Source organism: Ruditapes philippinarum, unplaced genomic scaffold (genome assembly GCF_026571515.1).
Source record: "Ruditapes philippinarum isolate M1 unplaced genomic scaffold, ASM2657151v2 ctg5901_1_1_1_1, whole genome shotgun sequence".
Classification (NCBI taxonomy): Eukaryota; Metazoa; Mollusca; class Bivalvia; order Venerida; family Veneridae; genus Ruditapes; species Ruditapes philippinarum.
Window position 1 is genome coordinate 102,223 of NW_026865168.1, and position 27,869 is coordinate 130,091.

A 27,869-nucleotide genomic window follows, 5' to 3' on the forward strand; every position below is an offset into this window, starting at 1 on the left:
AGCATCAGACACAAAACGTGTTTCTTACTAAAGACGTATAAACGGTTCCTTCATGTATAGTTGTCGAGACCATAGAAACTAGCCAGTCCTGGCGTCAAAAGGGCTCAAACCGATGCTAACTTAGTTGAGAGACAAGCATCTCTGCTGTGTTTGGCGGCGTTAAACCAGAGGCGCGGAATTTAAGCAACAAACAGTAGTCAACGTATTGAGCCATTGGCTATAGCTCAATGATTGTAGAAATAGACAAATGAAAGAACACAACTGTCAGGTTGTTTTATTTTTTTTTATTTTATAAGCACTTTCGCTATATGTTGTTTAACAAATTTATACGAAATTTTTCATCTCGTTGATCAAAAATTGTAAATGATTTTGCTGTAAAGAAAAACGAAAATATTTTTATGACAAAATTAAAACTAATTCAGGTATAAACCATAATTATCAAACATCAGTTTAACATGCATGTACCTTTTACAGACCTATTCCCATAACTAAAGTAGCAATTAAAGTTATTAATTAAGAAATTTAGTTTGGCGATAGATGGTCGAGTCTTGCGATGTAACATTAATTTAAAAAAAAATATTTGTTTCTACTTTCTTCAAGAAAATCTGTTGCATTTTGGCTTCTACACTTTTATTGTCTTATTTGGTTTTTAAGGAATCATTTTGCAGTTTAATATTTCAAAGAATTATTTGGTTTTAGAGAGTACGCTACATATCTAGGTAGAAAATGAGGTTGCTCAACAGTGGACTGACTCGAACTTGACACGGAGTTTGTCTTAGTGACAGACGCGGAGGAGAAAATGTCGTCATAAATCAGCTTTCTCCGCCGTTGTTGTCTCTTTGTTATAACGAAGAAACAGCAAAATCCAGTAACAGCACAGACTATCAGGAACAGTAAACTGAAAGTAAAAACGTCATGAGTTTCAAAGTATTACAACATTACATGTAGATTGAATTGTAAGAGCTTATTGTCAAACCTATGCATATTACAAAGTGAGAATGAATACGCGCTAAAACTAAAAACAAATTATAGAACTTCAAAAAGTGTATATGATAAAGTACACTAGTCAGGTTCAAGTGATTATAAATCAAAGTTAGTAAGAAAGGAAAGAAAAGGTGAAATATAAAGTATGGGAGATCAATTTTAAAATATTAAGTGTATAAGACGAAGTTTTTTTGTAAAAGTCGAATTTTCCGCATGTCGAAAAGTTAGCGAATTTAAAATTCTAGACATTTCGCGAGAGAACGAATTGTGGAATGACAGGTCGGTTAATATTTACGCTACAAAAGAGGAAATATTAACGATTTTCGTCATTTCGAGATCTCCGTCAATATTTTCGCGTCGCTAACTTAACCACTTATACAGTAATTATTTTTTATATATACATGTATATTCTTTTAATGCGTTTATTTAAGGTCGCCGCCGGAAAGCCCATATGGGCGACCGTACACTCAAGTCGGGTCATCCTAGAGCGTCCCGCCGAGATTTTTCGTCGACTTTTTTTCCAGCTTTATTGGTGGAGGAAGACCCCTGGTGCCCCTCCGGGCATTATTTCAGGCACGAGCGGGCACCTGGGTAGAACCACCGACCATCCGTTAGCCAGCTGAATGGCTTCCTCACATTAAAGATTTCGACCCGAGAGAGGATCGAACCTACAGCGGTGAGGGACCTGTGTTTTCAATGTTTACGTATACTGCCAATAACGAAATATTTATACCTCAACAGTATACCCCAGAATTCCTGTTTATTCAAGCATATATCACTGGTTCCCGGTTCTACAGGTAACAAACCAACACCATTAGTCCCTTGTTCTATCTGTGTACTTTTATGATCTCCTGGTAATGTATAAAAGTAATATACAACATAAAATAATGACCAGCCATGTAAATCTGATTTATATGATAAACAGTAAAACAACCACAATACTAATAATAATAAAAATAAAAATAATAATGATAATAATAGTAATAATAATAATAATAATAATAATAATAATAATAATAATAATAATGATGATGATGATGATGATGATGATGATGATGATGATGATAAAAATGATTATAACAATGATAATAATAATAATAATAATAGTAATATTGATAATAATAATGATAATTAAAATAATAATAATAATATCCACTGAAAGATCATCATGAATTATGTACAAATTGAAACATCATTGTACGAGTATACAGCTGCAAAAATCACTATCATGTATATAGCGCCTAGTCCAATATAGTCGCATATAGTCCAATATAGGTTTGACATTTGGAGCGGTGTGATATGTAATTATGGTCCTCGCTCATGCGGTCGGTACTGGCAACGCGTGCAATATTGTTTTTTTTATATAATTAAACTTGTAATTGAACCCAAAATTTAATTGAACCCAATATTTACCATCTTTATTATTTAAAAGACAAGAATTGTTTACCTATCTGCATTTTGAAACCTTCATACAGCCATATCTGGGTGTTATTGGCAACTTGCCCGCTCGAGTCCGCTTCATCTGCACGTTTCTTTCGCGCGCCTCCGCACGTGGGCTATAGTATTGGTTTTAACATATTAAATTTTATTTAAGCTCGATTGAATAAAAAAGATCTTGAAACTTTTATTAATTACTTTCGAGCCCGCTTCCTGGAAGAACAAGGACTGGTATCATATGAAGAAACATGGTCGTGACCCGAGTAGGGCTCAAATCCATGATCTCTGGGTTGAGAGGCAGACATGGCCACCGCTCCCTTGAATTATAAAGTAGTCCCATGCTTATTGTTATAAGAATCTTGAACCCAAAGCAGCAATAAATGCAAATGAACTAGTATAAAGTTAAAGAAAAAATATAATTACTGAAATATTGAACGGAATCTTGTCTGCATGACATTACGTAACATCATACAAAAGAAACGATACATACAAATCTAATTTCAAATCAAACAAGGATACAATTTAATCCATTGAAAACAAAAAAAAAACTTTTGACTTAGAACATTAATACGTTATAATAGAAAACATGTTTATATTGTACGCTTGAGTCTACTAAATTTCAACAAAAAGTTTGCCAATTTAAATACATTGTAAATGGTTTCATAAGCAGGGAAATAACTCGAAATAACACGATTAAAAGAAAATTTTCATAAATTTAAATCCATGTGCAAAGAAATCAAAAACTCAATAGTTTGGCACTCATTTGAAATGTCGCAAAACTAATTTGAGTCACCTCTGCCCTCTCATTGGTAGTCTTACGTAGCCTCGAAATATTTTATACCCTATAAAATTATTCCCCCTGACTATGTGTTACTTGTAATCAACCATGTATTTTCGGTTAAAAAAAAACATAGCTACAATATCTTACCACAGTGCAATCGTTGCTTCCACTAAAACAAATTGCGACTTTACAGCCAATTACGAGGTCAAGATCAACTAGTGCTAACGCTTTTGTTATTGTAATTGGGATAAACGCCGTAAATGACGTCACGGCATACGGCACTTCAAACACGTTTCCACCGGAACTTGTTATCGTCATCGTGGAATGTACAAAGTCAGGGAATATTGAATATTCAGAGCAACTGTGAGAGAAATATCAAAGTCATGGTAATATTAATTCCATGTTCATAATCTATTTATCATGAAAGTATTTGATTGAAAGCTTCGAATTGATAACAATTTATAGCAACAAGGTAGTCATATAAAATCTTATTAAATGCTTAAGGGTCATTATATTTCAAACAGGCTTAATGTAGTTGGATCTTATAAAAGATTGTCTGCGGTTGGGTTGTGAAATATGGGTGGGTGTTTGTAGTTTACACACTGAATGGATGTCAAATCTAATTTTGACTGGGCGTAGATTATCTGAAAGTAATTTCACTTTTTCGATGTCGAATAATATAGAAGACTCACTTTGATTGGATGTTAAATATTATAAAATACTCATTTTGATTGGATGAAAATATTTAAAAATTATTAAAGACTAACTATGCTTGGATATCAAATATAGATTTAATTGGGTGTAAATAATCAAAGACAATACACTGTTTCGATGTCGGATATTATGAAAGACTCACTTTGATTGGATGTTTAATATATTAAAGCGCCCACTTTGATTGGATGTTATATATTATAAAACACTGACTTTGATTGGCTGAAAATATTTAAAAGACTTACTGTGATTGGATATCCAAAAGCTGAAGCATTGAAACACTCATGCCTGTTTGTTGATCCTTTGCTTCAAAGAAACATTCGTCTACACGCAGTTCATAATTGGCTGAAATTTTTAATAAAAATTAGCGAATTCATGATTCATAATGGCACATCGTTATGTTTGTATTATTTCTAAATATGTAAAAAACATCGTACCGCTCTTTACAGTGTAGACTTCACCATGAAATTGTGTCCTATTTTGCAATAAATACGTAAAGTGTAATTTAAAAGATGTCACTTTTTTTTTCTTATAAAGCACTTCCAAGGCAAAGATAATTAAAAATTATTACAAAGTAACTGCTTGGCATATCAAAATGATTTAATTTGAATATCAAAACAATAACTGTTTCGACGCCGATTTTCCACTTTTTTTGAATATATAAGACGCCCAAATTGTGTGTTATTATTATAAAACACTGATTTGATTCTATATTTAACAAGGACTACATGATTGATATCCAAAAGTGACGAAACCACCTTAAATTGTTTACGCGCTGTCATAAGTTACGCAAACAAGATTCAGAGGCAAAATTTTTAAAAATTAAATTCATGATAAGGCCATCGTTATTTTTTATTTTCTGTTAAATTCTAAAATAATATATCCAAATCGATGACTTTTAATTGTTGAAAATTTTCCCATTTTGTCGGTCATGCGCATCATTAAATAATCACGGATACGCCCTCTTCACAAAGAAGGTATTTGAATAGTATTCGGATAATTGTTTCCAATTCAGATACAAAATTAATAATGAATAAACAATACCGAGAAATGGCCTTTTTTGCTTAAATATTGTCAATCCTAACACAACTGTGCGTATGGCAGTCGAATCATAGTTTATTATAAACAAGAATAGAAAGCATCTTCATGTTCGATTATATAATTATATTATTCCTCGCTCATTTATGTGAGACGACAAAAAATAAATAAATAAATAGATAAATAAACAAAATAAATAAATAAATAAGAAAGCCAGATAAAAGTGGTAAGTAACAAATAACTTACGGACTTGTGGAGATAAGTCAAAACGCAGTGTCAGTTGGTCTCCCATAGTTACTGTGTTAGAATACGTTACTGGGTCACAAGTTCCATTTAAAGTGCTCCTACATAGTGAAATATCAGCATATGAATCTGTATTGAACCGTTTCTCGGTACCACTTTTATCAGCCGTCCTACAAGACAAGATATTTACTTATTTAGTGTGTTTATATAAGTTAAAGTATATATGTAAAAAGAGGATAGTGGATTAGGTTATACGTTCAACACTAAACCTTTTGAACGAGTTGAGAGGCTTGCATAATATAACCTTATTCATTCAGTTATGAAACTACACGAATATTACTATTATAGATTATATGACCCTATACATGTAAAAACGGCTGTTTGGTAATATAACCCGAGCCGCTGTCAGAAATATTTACAACAAGAATATTTTTTAGAGAAAAAAGTGACAGATGCCGAATGTATAAAACAATATGAACGTCCCTATTATCCTATGTAAAGAGACGTTAAAAACGCACAGTGCGTTACAAACGTGCAGCTTTATAAAAAAATCAAACATGTATTTATATAAATCACATTTCCAAATTCAAAATAACGGCGGATTTTTTTTTCTAGAATTACACTAGCGTTTAACGCAACATACACTCTGTTTACAAAAAATCGAGCACATGACGTCAAGGTCAAAATACATTGCGTGGATGGTACGTTGCACTTTCCAGTACCCGTCCATGAGACAACTTCGACGGAGTGGTCCACATTTGCTTCGCTACAATCAAATTACTGTGCGGAGTTTGGTCCATGAGCAGGCTCATTCAAACCAAGTATGCAATATTTGCAACTGCTGTTTTGGACGTTCCTAAGGGATTCTATTTCTCTATAATTCATCCCCGCATAATTGACATTAAAGTCGTAGAACAGCTTCACAGGATATAAGATTAAATGAAAAAAGACAAACATACAATAATGCTTACACTGACTCCACTTGTATATCGGCGGTGTGTGTAGATTCCTGAAATGTGCATCGAACGTGGAACCGAGGATCTGAGTTAACATTAACGAACTGGTACTGTGTAACAACAACGTAGAAATCGATCGTGTTCTGGAATAAAGGAAAGCACAATTTTGTCTTAGTACTATAACTTTAGCTAACAAAAATAGACAAACTTTTCCTGGTGAAGAGTACAGAAAACATAAACAGTTTAATTATGCTAGTCTTAACTGTAATGCTTTCCTGTCAAAGAATTCTAGGATCGGCCAATATCGGTATATATCGGTTATTTCCGGAGCGTTAATTAATTTTCCAAATCTTGAGCATTAGATTATTTACAATCACTCATCCTTTATCGCTATATACTTAATTCTAGTGATAAACGGTTAAATATTATTGAATACTGAAGACTGTAAAAGAAATAACATTCCGGAAATGGCCGATTTATTACGATATTGGCCGATATTAGACATTTTGGGCGGGAAAGCATTACAGTAAGTCTACCTTAAGGTTTATAGTTGTATATCATTTGTTGTGGTATGAGATATATGTTATTTACAAAAAAGTAAAAAAAAACTTAACAAAAACGAATTATTTAGTTATTTCTCTGTCATGTTTTGTATGCACTACATGGAGCACGTGAATGTCACGTGGTGTCAATAACATTTTTGAAAAAAGTAATATAACATCATACCGACGATGCAAGAAAACCATACGTCACACCACATGTTTCAAAGGTGAGCTGGAAAACGTCTGCTGTATTTCCTGCTAGAGTATGATGACAGCTGTCAAAGTTTTGTGTCGTTCCCTCGATATAAACCGTGCCGCCAACGTACCCGTTTATTACCGTAAATTGTGTCTCTAGTGTTGTACAGGCGCTGACCGTCAAATCTATGGGTACAGAAATAAAGGTTAGGTACCAAAATAAAATATTTCAGTTAAAGGGTGGTTAATATGCACTATTAACCTGAGAGACACGTGTTATTTTTTTATACCGAACCAATATATTAATGTATGTGTAGTTAATGTTTTATGAGGATCCATCCGCCCGCAAGGGCACAAAAAGCAGCTCTCGCTGTCGAGTACGGACCCCACCAACATATTGATATTGTAAAACATTTTAATATACGCGAGCAGTGTGGCCAGGGGAAAGACTAGAACATTACGTTTTCTTAAGTCTATAAGTCGATAATTCGTGCATTATTTCAGGCACGAATAGGAACACGAATAGAACCACTGACATTCCGTTTAAAAAATTTTATGACATATACAGTTAAATCATAATGAATGTGTACTGCTTGTAAGGTAACTAGGTCTTGTTGTTTTATTATTCTATTTATATTAGCATGTGCTGATACAAAACCTATTTAGCTTTGTGGTTCATATTTTTTTTTTGTTCGAGCAGAAAGATATGTTTATCATTTTGCACTCAGATTGCAATATAACCCTGGCCTAGCGGTTCGGGTAATATATGGAAACAACCATTTACATAGGGCCATATAACCTTTAAGAAAATCTTAATAACCACTATCGTAAAGGTAGGAAACTTTATATATGTACATATAATGTATAATGATAAAGTTTGAAGACTTACTAGCTGTCTGGCACCGGACATTGACCACCATTAGTAACATACCCGGGAGTAACAAAACCGGAAGTAGCGTTCCTTGAAACTTTGACATCGTAATACAAAGGCAGTATACTCTAAAAATATTTAAATTTATTACTATGTTGAAAACAAAACTTTTCTTATGAAATTAATCAAAGATTTTGAATGAGTATAGAATTAAACGAGTTGAATAAGATATTATGCGAGTCTCTGGCGAGCATAATACAAATTGATTGTTTTATTCAACGAATTCAATAAATTTAGTAATGAAGCTCTATACATATAGGTTTCTTTTTTTTCAAATATCCAAACTCAAACTGTTAACAGAAACAACAATAATCTTTTTTTTTTTTCATTGACGCACTTATAGTTTAACGCAACCATTTAGGGCGTCTTTACGCATTGTCTATATAGCGCAAATGACGTCACGTCAAAATATTTGCCCGACCATTCAATTCCGTTTTTACGGAGTCCCAAAAAAGGCACGGGTATGTGATGAATATATACTAAATGACAATAATAAGAGTAAAAACCTATATTGATAATGATGATGTAGCGTTGAAAATATGAAGCAATATCTTGAAAATTAGTATAGAAAAGAATACAGTTTCATCCAATAAAATCGACCCAATTCATCATAATAGACAAGTTATGTTTTTTTTTTCCAAAAGGAAATTTCATTGGGTAATAATTTAAAATACAAATAAAAATGTCAAGAAGTAAATCATTTTGGCATTTATTTAAGAAGAAGAAATGGATAGAATAAATCACTAAAATGTAATGACACTCATTAAGGCAGTTTCAGGCATATAAATATATTTTCCTTTCAAAAAATATTGATGAAATTAGTTCGTTATTAAAGCATAATCTCTCATGTGCAATATGGCAAATATTGCCAAAAACTAGCAGTTTGTAAAATTACCAAAAGAGGAGATATATTGGGAAGTTCGCTTAAATCTTGAACTGAATTTAATTAGTAAAACAAAACAAAACTAAAAGATATTAATGTACAAGAAAATATACGGGCACTGGTGGACGAGTGGCTTCGAATCACGTGCCCTAACCGCTGTGGGTTCGAATCCCGACAACGACTTTTGATTCTTTCATGTGCGAAAGCCACCCAGCTAGCTTACGGAACGTCGGTGGTTCTACTCAGATGACATTTTCGTGCCTGAAATAATGCTCGGAGTGGCACATGAGGTCTTCCTCCACCATAAAAGCTTGAACGTCGTCATATAACCTATACTCTGTCGGTGTGACGTAAAACCCAACAAACAAACAAATATATAAAAATATCAAGTTGAAGTGTAACTTACCTCTTGAGGATAATCTGAAGCCGTCTTGACTGTTAATATGACTCTTACTGGGTATTTATATACCTGCAGAGATAGGTATACCCGCGCTAATGTGGAAAAATAACCCTTTGTTCATTATTCATTATAAGTGCGAACATGACTTTACATTACAAGTTTGTACCCAAATCGGAAATGATAATATACCGGGACTACAGCTGTACCAACAGTTTCAAACTATTATTGAAATATTTGAATTCAATAGAATTAATTTTATACAGGATTCTATTCAATTTACAATTTACAATTTTTTTTCTTAAACGATATGACAATGGGAAATGATTTGTGACGAAATATGTTCTTTTTCTCCCATAATTGAAACAACAAACGTGAACGGAAATGACAGTCAGTGAGACCCTATATAACGTGTAATATGAACTGAGTCTTACTAATGATGTAAGATATTTTTCTTTTACGGACAACGAGACACCATGACATTGAATATGATTACATCTAACTTTTTTGCTTAGTGGTCTCGTGGGCCCTATGACATGGAATAAAATGGCATAAAATGAGTTGTATGATATATTTTATACTTTTCGGTCAATAAAGAGCCACTCCTTTCAAATTAAATTAAGTAACATAGTTATTAAGATATTGTTTCTTTACGGTCAGTGGTGCCTTTTATATTTTATCATATAACAATAACTAATTGTAAGATATATTTAACGTTCGAATAAGTTCTTGGACTGCGGCCGGCTCTACTGTTCACAGTACATGTATATGATTTTACAAGAGACAAATATTGAACATGTCTTTGAATCAATTAAATATGATTACAAATAACAATCCTGTATTTCATTAAATGATGAGATACTTTTACTTTAACATCAGCAAGGCCTAGTGACATTTAATAAAAAAACAGAAAAGAATGGAAGTTTTATTTCGTAATATCACAGTCAATGTGTATATGTATGGCTATAAATTAAATATTATTATGACTATTACACACAACACGATTAAAGACCTGTCACTCATAAAAAATAACTATCAATTTGAAAATCATTTTCGTGCATTTTCATCCATTCATCTTTAATGTATTTTAAACTGTTTTAAATGTGTGCGGAAACATTATGGAATTTTATTTTAACATAAACACATAATGGTAAATTAACCACAAATATTCAATCTTCCATGTTTAAAGTGCAGTTGATTGATTCAAGATAGCGATCAGTACATTTGTATTTGGTATGATTTAATTTGAAAATTTGTGACACGTATTTTGGTGTAATGATTATGATGCACTTTTAACAAAAAGGGATCCTTGGTGTAAACATATTTTATTCGTCACATAAGTATATTTACATACATGATATTTACAATCAAAACAAGAAAAGGATTAGACTGCAAGCAACCTAATGCTTATTGAAGTCTTTTCCGTATGTATGATAAATATATGTGCAAAATAAGGCGACAGAAATTGTCGTTTGTTGACTAAGAAGGCTGATGTGTTACAACTTGCGTCGAAAAATGAATAAATAAATATAAGATATATCAATTATTTAAAGAAAAGCAAAATAAGACTAATAATGATAATAGTTTGATAAGTTCAGATAGAAAGAAAAATGAGATAGAAAAAAGAAGAAAAAACAACAGAAAAAATGACCTGTGATTTAACCCTTAATGATATTTGAAAATTGTTTGAGAGTCAAAGCGATTCGATGTTTAGATATATTTATGAACTTCATGATCCTTGTTTTGTTTATGTAACATTCGGTAATATATAGTTGTCGACATCTTAAAGTCAATATTTATAGTAGGGATGGTTTTTATACTACCTCAGACAGTATTAAATATAATAAAATTATACAGTTAAAACTAGAGTGTAAAGTATGAAAAGTATAGCATTTACATAAGCATTAAGTTAGGTGAGAAGTTTTATACAATATTTAAGGGTATTTCGCCATGTGTTTAACAAACATATATTTTTATAATGACATTACCGTAAGATGACAAATACATTATATAATTACCTGTTCATCGACATAATTATGCTGACTTACTAAACGCTATAAACAGAGAATATTAATATACTAGAACGAATAACCGTTAACTGAAATTGGTGTTAAGGTGAAAGTCTACTCGAACCTTTATGTATGAATATCAGCTTTGTCTGTAAATAATAGTTATGACGCTAATTAAAAAACATAAACGATTTATTAAACAGCTTAAAAGAAGAGACGTACGTCTTTTTCTTCGATTTTGAAAACATATATATATATTTATTACCCCTCACTTTTTTCGTAATGTTAATTTCCCATAGGCCTCTGGGAGTTATTCTTACTGTTAATGCAAGTGTACCGAGTGACTAAGAATTTTGTACTCTTACTTAGGTAACAGTATTTTTAACAGTTTAAAATCTGGTCACGTGGTCTATTTTCTAAATAAAATGAAATAAAATGGCCGCCATTTTTTTTCTCGATTCATTCTTATTTTCGACGATAGGGCATCGCCGAAGTAACTATTACTGAAGAGACTTCAGCGAACATCAAAATAAAAGTGACATAAAAAGTTAAGGAAGCCAGTTCTCTCAGTTTAACAAAGAGGAATATGAGTATATATGAAGATACATGTAAACAGATAGAATGAAGTCCCTATGTCTATGCACATTTACTATATGGTCTGTTGACCTTGACCAAAAAAATATTAGATAGGTAGAATTCATATAGATGTCTCTTGATACGAAGTTAAGTTGTAATATGTTATTTAGTATTGGAATGAGTGGCAGACACAAGTCCTAAAGTAAACACAAGTTGTCAATCAATTCAGCCAGAAAAGCCGGGATCGTATTAAAAAAATATAGGGATCCCGGAAATTGGCCAGTCTAAGAAGATGTTTTTCAGATAAGCCGGGATCGTATTAAAACATATAAGGATCCCAGGAATTGACCAGTTCAAGAATATAATTTTTAGAAAAGCCGGGACCGTATTAAAATATATAGAGATCCCAGGAATTGGCCAGTTCAAGAATATAGTTTTCAGAAAAGCTGGGATCGTATTAAAACATATAGGGATCCCGGGATTTGACCAATTCAAGAATATAGTCTTTGATTTTTCCAATTAATTAGGCATATAATTATAAGTATTGTGATTTCCGAATTTTAAGTTTGTTAATAAATAGCTCTAAATATATCATTCTATATCCTTAGTTAAATTAATTTAACGTTCATTACATACAATAAAAAAATAAAAACTTAACGTTTAATGGCCTTTCATTACGACAATAATCAACACAAATATAGTTGATAAGTTTTTCCTCTATATCTAATACGATCCCGGATCCCGGGATCCCCCCCCCCCCACACACACACCAGTAAATACATACACTAAATACCGGAAAGGATAAAATGACCGGGAAAAAAAGAAAAAGAAAAAAATCAACAGAACCAGATGTACACTTATGTTAATTCACCAAACGAAAACTTACTACAGAGAAAACAGGTGAATTCGCTAAATCAAAAGTCAGTGTTAATATGATTTATTGAAAAGAATTCATGAAAACAAACATTTTAATCATCATTATATCTTTGCGCTCAAAGCAATACTTGCTGCTTTTAAAAATGGCGTGAAAATTGAAGGTTTTTTGACGCTATGTAAGATTAAATTTGATTGGCTAAATAATTTTGGATTCCAGCCCTGACAGATAAATTTTGTAGAAAGCTGGAAGCCAAGCTTCGATTAAATTTTTGGATGGATTCGGAGTTTTAGGTCGTTTCTCAGTAAAATCCTAACGTAATATCGACTCGTGTAGCGCCGATATATGTCCAAACGTCGAAAAATGTCCAAACGACGATAAATGTCCAAAAATTGACGATAAATGTCTCAATCGCCGATAAATGTCCAAAACTCCTTTAACGATAAATATCCAAAAATTAACTAAAAATGTCGCAACAAATTAGGTGCTCATAAATGTCCAAATCGGTTCACGATAAATGTCTCAACTTTTCATATGTTAATTGCACTTGTTTCTATGATCAACAGTAATGCATCAGCCAGTTATAAAGGTTTCCATAGGGATTAAAAGTATCGATTTAAGTAGCGTTCTCACATGCATCCCGGCAAAGCCCAGGACCACCCCAGACGATCCGGGATGAATATATTGTTGCAGTCACAATAACCCCGGTAGCACTACGGCGGTACCCAATTTCCATACTTATAACAACCAGGATGAACTCCGGGCCATCCATGCAGAGTCCAGTTGAAACTACGGATAATGCAGATAGTAAGTGGACGACGGATGACCTAACACGATATTCAAACGCTGTTAAGTCTTCGATCAATGAGATCATAAAAGCTGAGATCCATGCTAGCACAGCCCCGGATGATGTCGGCAGAGTCCCGGATGATCCCGGCAGAGCCCCGGTACGGTCAGATAGAGTGCCGACAATCACCGGAAGAGCCCCGGCGTGTGTGTATTTGCGTTTATTTATACTCGCCACCGGTTGCCCATATGGGCGAGTCCTCCAGAAGAGTATTAGTCAATTTATTTTTTTGGAGGATAGTGCAATTACAGATACAGAAAGATGCCCCAATTCCAGAAGCTTCTCCTGGTTCTTTAGCGTGCCAAGTGTTTAAGCACCCATACATGGGACCTCGATTTAAAGTCTCATCCGAAAGACTGATTTAGTAATTTTAGTTGGCCAGCCCGGGAATCGAACCCACAATGTCGAGATTACAAGTCTCGCGCTCTAACCGATTGAGCTATGCGGGCTGGCTAAGAGCCGGCAGAGCCCTTGATCATCCCGGACGTTGCCGACAGAGTTACGGACGTACCCCGGTCGTTCCTGGAACACCCGACCGACCACCGGGACTCTAGCGGGATGCTTGTGAGATTGTTAAAAAGTTTTAAAAATGTATTTGAAAATAAGTTGATTGTTGGATACAGTCTATCTCCCTTACTATTAAAAGGGAAAAAAAAGTAAGTTAAACCAAGGTACATTGTACTGGTGCTTTACACCGGGCACTTAAAAGAACCAGGGTCGCTTCTGGAACGGGCGTCTTCTGTATCGTGCACTATCCCCCGAAAAATAATATACTTACAATCTTCACGGGACGTTGGTCATATGGGCAACCGGTACCAACGATAAAAAAGTCAAATAAAATAAGTTATTATGCCCCCCTTCGAAGGAGTGGGGGTATATTGCTTTGCCCATGTCGGTCGGTCCGTCGGTCCGTAGACCATGCCATTTCCGCTCAATAACTAGACAATGCTTTGGCTGATGGTCCTTATATTTGGCGTGGAGGTTGGTCATGACTAGTAGATGACCCATATTGATTTTGGGGTCAGTATGTCAAAGGTAAAGGTCACAGTGACCTCACGATGAAAAGCTTGTTTTTAGAAGATATTTTGTGTGTAACATTGTCTCATTGGCAACTACAGGGTTTACTCAATTCATGGACCCATGGGTCATATTGGTTCTGCCCCATGGCAATGATATACATGTATTCCATAACATATTTACTATGCATTTTTATACACATTTAAAAATCTAATTGTTATAATATTAAATGGCTGTGTTTAGGGGGGGGGGGGCATACATGTTTTACAAAACATATCTTGTTAAACATCTGCATTGCGCTACTCTACACTTATAGCTATATTCAGTGTCGTCACTCGAACTCAACCTCCACTCAAACTCGGGAAAGGCTTCCTTAAGGACGAATTGAAGGACGCCTTGGTCAAGGTGAACTTAAGTGTAGAATTGGTATTCATATTTAAAAGTCTTCCATTCGACTTACCCTGAGGAAGGTTTAAGTAGCAAATCACCCGTAAAATCACTGTTATAGGTGATCTGTTCAATAAAATATACAATAATTACATAATTCATTATGTATATTGGTACGAGATTGCAGATATATGGTACAGAAGACCGTAAGAAATGGCATCAGTACATTACCGAAGTTGCAACCAAGACAAAACCAAGTGTAAACCAGTTAATATATGTGTAAAAACAGTTTAAAGATGAAAATATTCATTGACAAATTGTGATAATTTCTAAATAACGTTTGTCGAATGGAGAAGAAATGTTAAAAGATTTTGTCAACAGATTAAAAAAAATAGTACACAGTATATAATTGCTATATGATGGTGTCATTTAAACATTTATATTATTATACCTCAATATATCCTTCAATGTAAAACTCCCATAGGCCTACAACGTGTTCTGATCGAATATCACCCTCCTAGAATATATTTCCCGGGGAATATTTCTTATATCACCCTGGGGTACATATCTCTTACATAACTCTGTATTGATAAAAACGATAATGCTTTAGTAACCAGTTAGCATAATGTAAAATGACAGCCATGTGTTATTTATATAATATTGTTAAGTTAATATTTGACATATAAGTAATTTTTAAATGTACATGTTTGTATCCAACCAGCACAGCAAGAAAACATACTATTACGTCAAGTGTCTATTACGGTGGCACAGATGTGACACATGGGTGTCTTTATTTATCTTGTTCACACGAGATATTATCTTGTTCCCACAAGAAATTATCTTGTTCCCACGAGATATTATCTTGTTCCTACGAAATAATTATCTTGTTCCCACGAGATAATACCTTGTTCCCACGAAATAATTATCTTATTCCCACGAGATAATATCTTGTTCCCACGAAATAATTATCTTGTTCGCACGAGATAATATCTTGTTCCCACGAAATAATTATCTTGTTCCCACGACATAAGTATAGCCAATCAGAAGCTGTAAAATGGTAATATTGCAGTTACTTCCCCTTATTTAGTTGAACATTTACTTGATTATATATATATACATCTATTATTTTCATGTATAACCATGAGGTTGAATCTTGAAAGTGCCACACTGTAGGGACATACAAAACCTTAACTACCAATTACTGGTGTTTAATAGCGCATATCCTCATCTGGTGACGCATTTTGCGTGCAAACTGATCTGGGTCGACACTTGGAGGGAAACATGTTAGTAGCCTTTCAAAACTCTGTATTTATAAAGCGGTGGCCCGCAGTGGCGTTCAGTCCACCACGCGCGAATGAGTAATAATCAAATACAAATGTCTTAAATCAATGTAGCACGAGAAGGACCGTCTTCGCAGCACTTAAGAGAAAAGTCACAAAAACCCATTAACACGTGTTGCGTATATTCTTATAACGACCATTGTCGAACCATATCCCCCGACAAACAAATGCGTCATCCTGGCAAGGTCTGCACTGTTCGCTGTTGAATCAGTAGGTCAGATTTTAACTGTCAAAGCAGTTAACCCCTTGATTAGCTCATATGCTTTATACAGGTTAACTGCTTTGTTTGCCAGATAGAGTTGCATATTTACTTAACTTTTGACCACTTGATAGTAAAGGAATATGTAACTCTGTCCACGCCCCTATACCGTTCACAAACTTTTCGGGACGGACACTTAGACACTCGGACGGACAATGGCAACGCTATATGGGGCACAAAAATATTGAAGAACACAAAACAATGCTAAAAAACGTATTGCTTTGGTGAATTAAGAAGGCACATGCCCCGCGCCCCATCCGGATCTGCAACTGGCCATGCCACAATAATGTATGATACATTTTACGTCGGGGGTAAACAGAGGGTAAAATCACGGGTTAGTTGGATAGTCTGTAACGGTATCCAATACAATAAATTACAAATTAACATATGAAAAGTTGAGACATTTATCGTTAACACCGATTTGGACATTTATGAGCACCTAATTTGGTTGCGACATTTTTCGTTAATTTTGGACATTTATCGTTAAAGGAGTTTTGGACATTTATCGGCGATTGAGACATTTATCGTCAATTTTTGGACATTTATCGTCGTTTGGACATTTTTCGACGTTTGGACATATATCGGCGCTACAACTCGCCATGGCGAGCCTGCAAAAATGTAGTTCTTTGCAGCCTAGAGTTCCTTTCGCGTATAAAATATCTTTTTGTTGAATAGTCAAAAGGAAACATCCGTTTTCAACGGAATTAATTGTAATGTGAATAATTTTGTGTCAACCTGGAACATGCGGACGATAAAAGCATGCTAACAAGTTTAACCAGTGAAACGTTACAGATAAAGTTGGTGGACAGACATCTGTAGGGTATCATCGTTATTTTCTAAATGCACTTTGTCAAAAACCATGCGAAGAATATTCTGGATGCAGAAGGATCAGATTTCACAGATCATAACCTTACAAATGGGTTAGTGTTTTGTTTTCTAAATAAAACACAGCTTATGGTAGATATCATCACTTGCCTAAAGAATAAAAAAAAACAGCTTCTCAAGTAGGCCTACAGTACACTTAAAACTTGCAAGGTAAAGACAGTTTAGTTATTGCTTCTCTTGGTTTATTTTTGTTACAGTTAGATTTAGTTTACAAATTCAGATCATCACAGTATTTGTTCGAGGCTACGCCTCGGGTAACAGTATTTTCCTCGGGATGATATTTTTACTGTTACCCACAAACCCATGTGTTATTTATATAATATATTGTTTGTGGTTTTTTTTTTTGAAAAAAAAAAACCCCAGCGATAATGATTGTTTATAGACTCCTGCAAAATTAAATCGAATTCAGCAAAAAAGACATACAGTACAAAACCCACTACATTAACCACTTATGGGACTTTACCGGAGTGGTCTTTATTTAGAGGTGGTCTCATTAGTGGATATCATCAAGGCTTATGCATATACATATTTAAAATGATACTTTAAATGGACATCAAATACTGATATTAATAAAAGTGTAAATCGATAAGAGTAGTTAACAATTCTAAATAAAATTGAAGTGGTCTTGTTTAAATAATAAATGAGGGAGGTACAGAATTCATCGATCAAATATTTTTTTATTTTAAAAAAAAGTGTGCAAAAAGCAACTCTGAACCCAACTTTGCTATAGACTTATGTCCCCTCCTTTCGAACTGTTATATAGCTATGCGGATAATATAATTGTGTTATAGAGTTATGACCCTTCATGTCGTTATTGCCCCCCCCCCCCCTCAACCATTCATTCTAATATCCCCACCTCAACCATTCATAATGTCCAAATTACACTTCTATACGGAAGCCCATTGAGGCCGTTTTGAGATAGAAGTTAGAACTTAGATGTTAGATCTTAGAACTTAGATCTTAGAACTTAGGTCTTAGCTCTTAAAACTTAGAGGTTTCGTATAGGCGGGAAAACGCCATATTTACTGCAAGATAGACAAGGAGATGTAAGTAAGATAAACTTTTATTCTAATTCTTTAATTCTATTTTTTATTCAAAGAATTGCAGAGAAATAGCTAGAACGTTAAAAGATTAAATGATGATATATTATAAATAAAAAAACCAACCAATTTCAATAGGAGACAAAAGTCGAACAAGCTATCTACAACAAGCAGGGACAAATTAACTCCATAAGTAACTATTTTAGTCAGTTCTAGCTATTCTAGCCGAACCTGGTTACCAAAAAAATCTTCGATGGCGGACAGAAGCTTTGAAACTGATATAGCTGTTGCCTGTATTTATATGATTCCCCAATTAACAAATTTGAAACGGTATTTAAATTGTGTATCTAATAGCTTTATAATAATTAAAAAATGTCGCTTTTCTAATGTGTATTAAAATAATTTGATTATTTTTCCTATTGCAGAATCTTCTTTATTCCTTTTCCGGACGACGAAAATTATTTCTACATGGGCATGGATGTTTGGAATTGGCTGTTATAACACCAGTATCTAGTGTTGTGATCATGTATTTAGCTGTCATTCTCAGAGGGGCGCATTTAAAAAGACTAGAACTGATTAAGAATTACTTATCCATAGTTTATCTTACAATAATATTTAACTAATACTGAAAGCAAACAAAATTATCCAACGCAAAACAAGTACACTAAAGGACGATGGAAGGGATCCCATTATTGTTGTAACCCAGAGGAATACCAAGTGTGTAGGTATAGATCGATGTAGCACAAACTGCTGACAGACTACCGGTTGCAATGTGTTGAGATTGATGAGGCTATTGCCACAAAGCGATCCCAAAGGAACTAATAACCACAAAGCCACCGATCATCTCGGCGAAGATATGTCTCAAAAGGTCTTTACTTTGTGTGGCATGTAAATGGTTACGATAAGTTAAAGCTGTGTGGATTCTGCATCCACGGAGCGATCGACGTTTTATGTCTCGAAGTAACAAACAGCAACAACTCGCCCGCATTGATAGCGTCATATTGCCTTGACACATTAAACTAATTTTACAGAACTGTATATCCAAGTTCTTAGTTCATCGTTCTGGTTTAATTTCAAGTTCATGTGCATATATGTTTTGAATATAACTGACGGATTAAGAAACGCTATATTTTTTAAACTATTAACAAAACGTTTAAAAAATAAGTATTTTGTTCATTCGATTTTTTTCTATGAATATTTGATGTAGACCTACAGATATCATTGATCTTTACAAAAAATGTAATTGTGACAGAGCTGAAGTATTAATGGTTTCTGAAGTTTGCACGCTATTGACATGTTCTTGTCGAGACTGTGATATTCTTATTTGTGATAAATGAGATAAGTGCCTTGTTTCATGTTTTGTAGTTTACTGTTACTTGAATTAAGTTTTATGTATGATTACTGTTACTTGAATAAAGTTTTAGGTATGATAACGGAGTTATGTTTCCTTCTTTTACCTCTTTCAAAACAGATTTTTTTAAAATTTAAGTTCTAATGTCTAAGTTCTAATAACTAAGTTCTAATGTCTAAGTTCTAATGTCTAAGTTCTAAGAACTAATTTCTAATGTCTAAGTTCTAATGTCTAAGTTCTAAGAACTAATTTCTAATGTCTAAGTTCTAATGTCTAAGTTTTAAGAACTTATTTCTAATGTCTAAGTTCTAATGTCTAAGTTCTAAGAACTAATTTCAAATGTCTAAGTTCTAATGTCTAAGTTCTAAGAACTAATTTCTAATGTCTAAGTTCTAAGATAGTTGGACCATGTTTAGGCCACTTTGTAGGTCCTTCACTGCCACGGTCCCCTCTTGGACCACCTGTTTGAAGCCCTATATTTCGATCGATCGAGACAGGGTCTCAGCTTTGTTATACTCCGATTTTGTCTGTACCGCATTGTTATACCTGTTGGCCCGTGCATTAAACACACGTCATAACTAGTCTGAAAGGCATGCGCAAGTGCAGATGTATCGTGTGAAAATCAGTTGAAATGGTTCTTCTGATGCTGACACTTCTTTGAACAAAAGGCCACACACACACACACGCACGCACAAAACAAAACAATCAATAAACGTACTGCATATAAACCAAAAATACGTTTGCAAACTGTTTTGCCTCATCACTGCAATTTAAGGCAACATGCAACTATAGCCACAATAATTGCATGAGGTTTTTATAAAATCGCTATGGATTCTTTCATTATTTTTTAGCACGCTTTATATCTAGTATTATAGCTTAGCCTAGTTATACAACAATTGCTTGATAAGCCATCATTCGGTACCCTGCCAATTTGACGACCATAAACTTAGATTATATTGTTTCTATTCAGTAATGAAATGTCCTTGTGAATATACTGCAGGCCCATTTGAAGCCAAGAACAAGTCACGCCATCAATCATTTGTGCAGAATAATGCACTTTTGTCACCTTAGGAAATTGTAGCAAATGGCATTTTATTTCAATACTTTTAATATACATATGTATCATGGTAACCCAAATCAGTATTAAAACACTGATAATGTCATCAAATATTAATACAGAAGTGCACTTCGTTAAAATTAAGGCAATGGTTATCTTTTATTTGAGTGGCCACTGTGATCTTGACCTGGTAGAAATGGAAACACGGAAGAATTCACCGCTAATACAAAGTGAACATAAATGAAATTTTAAATGTAGAATAGTAACACAATTTGATCGGACCATTTATTGAAGCTCTGACTACACCAGGCGTTCCACATAAACAGTAATCTTGAAACAGTTCAATATGTTTTTCAAAAGATCCAGGCATCATTAACCCAAATGGATAATATTGGGGGTCTAAAATCACATAAATCTATGTTAGAATATAATATATAATCAATGATATAATTAATATAATAATTAATAAATAAAATAATTTCTTATTTATAATTATGAATGCCAACACGAAACCCAATTACATGTTTATTGTAAGTCATTGTTAATGCTCCACAATCATTTGTAAAAAAGTCAAGGTACAATGTTAACGATTCGTTTAATGGCTTCAAGGGCTTTCTGTTATTCGACGACAACACTCGAACAAGTTTCTCGGTTTCGTTTCAATGAGGCCGTGTAAGTGATCCACAAAGTTCTGGCACATCTGTATGTCTTCTTGTTCAATACGATGACCAAAGTTATGCACACCATAGATTCCAGGTACAAAATACATTGTATCAGGTCTTCCGAAATGTATTTCAAAAACTCCTTTGGGTTTATCTTACATGCATAGTTCTGCTTGGATCTAATCTATTCTAATCCAAACTTTTCAAAGCACAGTCTAAAATAAACTTTCGCAACAAATAACCATTCATTCTGATATCCCGACCTCAACCATTCATTGTGATACCCCCACCTCAATCCTTCATTCTGATATCCCCCAGCTCAGCCATTCATTCTGTTATCCCCCTAAACCCTTCATTCTGATATCTCCACCTCTTTATTCTAATATCCCCCTACGTCAACCATTCATCCTGATATCCTCCCGCCTCAACCCTTCATTCTGATACCCCCTTTTCTTTTCATACAATACTGAAATAATATCTCACATACACTAACGCCACATAGTTGGTCCATATCAGTTTATAAACATTTTGACAGAACGGCAACGTAATGACGTCATACAAACACCAGAATGACGCCATTTCTAACATGCAATAACAATTAAACAAACGAGTGAGACGGAAAAAAAGGATTGTAGAACCACACTAAATACCGTATTTCGGTATATGCCGGACAAGGCGCTTGAATGATAAAATGCTAAAATCTTGCATTTTACCCAACGGAATGAACTCTAAGAGGTCTAATTTATCTTTTCACACCGATTTATGTATGATAATGATAATGAATGAAAAATGTAAAAATCGGCGAAAAACCAACATATTTGTCTATTTTGTGATCATGATTTCCAATTCTTTATTGAGTTAAATCCTAAACAAACACTGATGTAAGCACAATACAATCCGGTCTGAGACGTAAGTTTTTATTTTTGGAAACTGATTCTTTAGAAAATCCCTCTGTCAATCTGATGTGGTTCTGAACCGAGTAAGTCTCAAACACACGATTCGTCGGTTGAGAGTATCACACCTTATATCTGTGATTGAATAAATTAATAATTAATAAATTGTTGTAAAGTTGAATTCCAACTACAACAGCTTACATAATCATTACATAATGCTGTATAATATTACTCAAAATTTATATATAATTTTCATATAGACCTTTTTACGACGCCCGTTGCTATGAAAAAATGACCGGAAGTAGTATTTTTTCGCGCATGCGCAATTCGCGTAGGGCGAAAAAAGTCATGCTCTTCATAGAAATGAAGTAGAAATTCATAAACAATTCAGAATTTAAGGTAAAAATTAGAAAATCATATAAAATAGCTTTAAACAGAAACACACAAGATGCCTTCATAGCTTTGTGGCCAAGATTGACCAAAGAAGGCATGGAAAATACGTTTGTTTAAGAATTCCCCCTTACGATCACTGACCTGACATTGAGATTATTGTTGTAAAAATATGTGGAAATATATATATATTAGCAAATAAAGAAGTCAATGTAATTGTTGTTGAAAACGTCCATATTAAAAAAATATTTTACATATAATATATAACATTTTTATATGAATTTTATTAACATTTAAAATCGAGGTTAAATAGCATTCTGAAAAGAAAGTCGGAACACATGATATAATGCATTTTTAGCTTTCGGTTTAGCTAATTTTATCCTTTATCCAACTTGACTGAGTTGCCAAACAGAAATGTTTTATGTCTTATAATATATTTAAATAATTTTTCAAACTCTTGTGAAGTGGAATAACACACATTTTGCCATGTTCCTTGTAACACATGGAAATGCACGTCACGTAAACTATTTGTCACTTCACAAAATCAATAAACATTGATGGGATTGGTATAAATAAAAAATACTTAAATTACGATAAGTCATTTTCATAATTTTAAGTAATTAACTATGTCATGGTACTAAAACGACCAGGTTGAATGATATTGTTAAGTAGCTTGCAAATAACAACCGGTCACGTGTCAATCTGTTTGACACTTACCTACCGCCTTGCCAATCCACTTTCAAGGGAATACCAATTGTGTAATATAATGTAATACATGGGTAATAAAATGTGATCTTTAACACCCTGCTGTTAATTTAAATTACTGATGAAAAAGTCACCTTATGATACCTTGAAAAGAGGACTTTTGGTCATTGAATTATAAGTCCCGCTAATTTTATATATGTTATAAATATCAATTCACGTTAAAAGTACTTACCGCTTTAATACATCCCAAAATTTCTTTTTTCTGGGTGACATAACTTGAAATCACGCCTTTTAAGACTTTAAGCGCGCTAAATGTATGCTATCGTCATTACGCTTTTGCCCTACGCAGAATGCACATGCGCGAAATGCAACATACGTTGCTATGGAAAAATCGTACTGTAAAAAGGTCTATATATTTTTTAATGAATATTAAGGGTTTAAACTTTAACTTAGATTTAAGTTTATTGTAAAGTTTAATTATATCAACATGCTTTGTTTTATTGACATTTCATTCTTATCATTCACTAGTTTTATGTTGTACTATAATTGTATTAGGGAACTTTGTTGAACTTATTGATACACTCTTTAATAGTCGCTTAGCATAACCTAAGACTCTTTATATACAATTTATAGAGAATGGTTCTACTTTTACTTACACTAACCTGCATTATAAGTTGTAGATTTAGCATTTACATATAATTATGTTTAGTTTCTTAGTAGTATTTCGATTCTTTTGATTACTTTGTAATACTTATTCATTATTATCATCTTTTGTAGTTAATGTTTATTTGTTTCATGTTTAACTTTTCCATGAATCATAATCTATTTTAGGATAGTTATGTAAAGTACTGATAAGCCTATAGCATTTGTTAAGTAAATTCTGGTTGGCTGTATTTTACCAGTCAGATAAGTTGTTACATACAGTGCCACCTGTAGGTAGATGCTAGCTCCCTCTGGGATGCAGAAGTCCATTTAACCAGGCATCTCAGGGAATCTTCAGTTTCTGCTGCTAATTTTTGAAGAAGTAACATCTCTAAAAGCTCTCTAAGGTTAATAAACTAATTTATTTATTTATTTTATTTTAATTAATATTATTTTTTTTGTTTTAAGTTGCAGCCATCGTGAATTATCAGATCCTTATTTTTGTTCATATAGATTAAAACAGGGCTTGCTACTATTCAGAATTATTAGTTTAACAGCACACACTTTTTATATTTTCATTTATAACAGTTTAAACAACTTTCAATTGGTTTAAATCTTTTATTCACTAGTTTATTTTGATATGTTTTATGTCATATTTTTGGTTAATTACAAACAGTTTATATTATAGTACATTTTGTCAACTTGTTTAGTTTTAAGTAACTTTTAGTTAAGTGTAAATAAAAACTTAGTTCATTAAAAATATGGTTGATTTAAATTCAACATTTGTGTTTTATTTCCCTTTGCATTCAAAGGGTGGTGTCATCCTGACGATTAGATTTATCCCATTAAAGAGTACTCATTAGGTAATAAGTAACTAAAAAACAAAAAAGCTTTTAATTTTCATCACCACAACAAAATAAACAGTTACATGGTCATGATCTGTTTATTAAGGCAAAACTTACACATTCGAAAATAATAAAGAGGCAATGTGTTTGTATAAGTGGGATTATAAGTGTGTCTAACATCACGTGACTTTATTTCTTTTTCGGGAAACGCGTATTTAGATTAGTGTTATTGAAAATGATTTACTCCTTAATTGCAACTATATTTTACATGTCAAAAAAGCAAACGATCCAGGGCGAAATCTCGACGGCACAGCAGCGTAGCTCCGAGTGGGGTGGCGGGCAGGAACTGGAGAGGCAAACGCTTCACGTTAATGGGGATGCGGCTAAAACAATGAAAAAAATGAAGGTGTAAGTGGATACATTCCGGTGTCGTTTTTGTTGCATTAGTCACTCAAAAATTTTCTAATAAACATTAAACATGGGAATTAATAACACAACAGCTGCCTTATTAAGGGTTAACTTGTAAGTTCTAGGGTCGCCCCCTCTCTTAATCTGCGCCCACACCCTGAACCCGCGCCTGTAAAAAATGTTTGTTGTGTTTTTTTTTTGTTTTTTTTCCAAAAAATTTCAACAAATGAATTTTTAAGTTTTACAAGAATTATTTATTATTATTAAAACAAATCACCTACATGCATCATCGGTCAATTTCAAAAATATCTGTGGTCAAATATATTATCAATCTGAATAGTGAAAATGTTCATAATACAATTCGTGTAAGTTAAAATAAATGTCTGTATATATGTTAACAAATATCACACACGCACGCGCGCGCACACAAACAAAGTACGAACTGAGCAGCATCTTTAATTCCATTCATGAAAGTTGGACATATCCATTACATATTTTAATGTTTGTCACCCCATATTTCTCGTGCTGGACCCGCTGATAAGTACGCCTGGCTTGAATTCACATCACCCACAGACACAGTTCTGTTTCAAATATAAACAAGTTGTATGAAAATTAGAATGATCATACTCATGTTTAAATAATTTATATGTTTTATTGGCGAATGCAGTACAGACAGCAGCTCTAATTCTAACGTCATTATGGATTTTGATTTTGCTTGAACATATGTAGCGATAAGCGCACGGACAAAAACTAATCAAAGTCGGATGAATGTATGATAAACGAAACTTATAACACATATTTTCATAGACATAAAACATTTACTTTAAGAATAAAAATTAAGTTCCATAAAGAAAATACATAGAAAAGACATATTCCGGTAAATACAGCAATAGACTTTTATATGAAATATTTGTAGTTATGAAAGCAAGAAAAAAATTCTGAAAATCGTTTCCCTCGGTTTAAAATGTCTATGAAGACTCGACATTCGTTTTTGTTTCTTTTTTAGATATTGAGCTCGTATGTGAAGCTGGACCGACATTCGTTTTTGTCTCCTTTTTTTTTTTAGATATTGAGCTCGTATGTGAAGCTGGACCGACATTCGTTTTTGTCTCTTTTTTTTTTAGATATTGAGCTCGTATGTGAAGCTGGACCGACATTCGTTTTTGTCTCTTTTTTTTTTAGATATTGAGCTCGTATGTTAAGCTGGACAGACATTCGTTGTTGTCTCATTTTTAGATATTGAGCTCGTATGTGAAGCTGGACAGACATTCGTTGTTGTCTCTTTTTTTAGATATTGAGCTCGTATGTGAAGCTGGACAGACATTCGTTTTTGTCTCTTTTTAGATATTGAGTTCGTATGTGAAGCTAGACAGACATTCGTTTTTGTCCCTTTTTTAGATATTGAGCTCGTATGTGAAGCTGGACAGACATTCGTTTTTGTCTCTTTTTTAGATATAGAGTTCGTATGTGAAGCTGGACAGACATTCGTTTTTGTCCCTTTTTTGAATGTCCAGCTGGGATGTGAAGCTTGCTTGACACACATGTATGCTTTTGTCTCCTTTAATGAGTCTGTCCATGTGAGAAAAATAAAAACAATTCCTATCTTCAGTAAATTACAATATTATACTGACCGTCGATTCTTCGTGACTTTGTATTTACACACTCTCATGTTATTAATACTTGACTTTATTTCTTTTCCAATCCTTGTGACGACATCTCGCCGTTTTCTCTTCTCTCCGCCAAACTGACATTTATTCTTAGATATTGAGTGACCATTCGAACAAGCTTCATCCAGGGATTCTCCATTGTTAACATTCCATTTCTCTAAAACACGGTTGTCATTATGTAAGAAGTTTTCCTCATCTAGTAATCTATTTTTATAAAGAATTACAAGAAGTAGTATTAGATGAGTAGTCCAATCTAAAAAAAAAAATATTTCAAAAATATTTGAACCGGAAAATCCCGACATTATGCTCAATTAAACTTGGTACTGACCGAGTAGTACGGACAAGTTTTGTGACGGTCGGACAGACGACGGAGAAGTGATCTGTCGCCACTACTACCTATAGATGCGACACAAATATAATTCTTTAGACAATCAAACATTTCGAATATAAAGTAATGTAGAATATAATAGATAATTAAATAAATCTATTTTTTCATTTAGAACATTCAGGGCATAACATCTTCCAGCGAAGAATAAAAGCGTCAAACGGTTATACTTCCAGGCTAGTAACATTTAGTTAAGTTAGTTAGTTATTTAATTTAGGCAACTTTTACCAAGATGAAAAAACAACTAAATTATAGCTGTATACCTCCAACTTTTTATAAAGTCAGTATAACCATAATAGTCATTGAATGGGGACGATTGGGAGCCATTTCTGTGCCTAAAGTCATTTTTTTCTGTCTCCATCAAGGATTCCACAAAGTCCGTCAGTGTTGTGGAAATCTTTTGCAGATAAGTAAATATCAATATCCATCGTCCGTCCCCTGGAGTGTAGATTTACAATGATCACAGTTCCTATTGGTGTTATTACCTACCAAACATACACTGAGCTCATTCACGTCATAAATACAAGAACCG

The 27,869-nt window shown here is 33.6% G+C and overlaps 1 protein-coding gene across 1 annotated transcript; it reads right to left on the reverse strand.

The window, feature by feature from the left end:
* Positions 1 to 325: 325 nt before the first annotated feature.
* Positions 326 to 27,702, reverse strand: LOC132728103 (uncharacterized). The gene is made up of 11 exons (XM_060713715.1): positions 27,601 to 27,702; positions 26,917 to 27,156; positions 14,882 to 14,934; positions 6,877 to 7,073; positions 6,166 to 6,293; positions 5,198 to 5,364; positions 4,159 to 4,258; positions 3,350 to 3,563; positions 2,432 to 2,540; positions 1,718 to 1,835; positions 326 to 898 (listed from the first exon to the last, which is right to left on the reverse strand). Exons 1-11 carry the CDS (start codon positions 27,696 to 27,698, stop codon positions 670 to 672), a joined length of 1,653 nt encoding a protein of 550 aa, XP_060569698.1. The 5' UTR covers positions 27,699 to 27,702; the 3' UTR covers positions 326 to 669.
* Between the last annotated feature and the right edge of the window lie 167 nt (positions 27,703 to 27,869).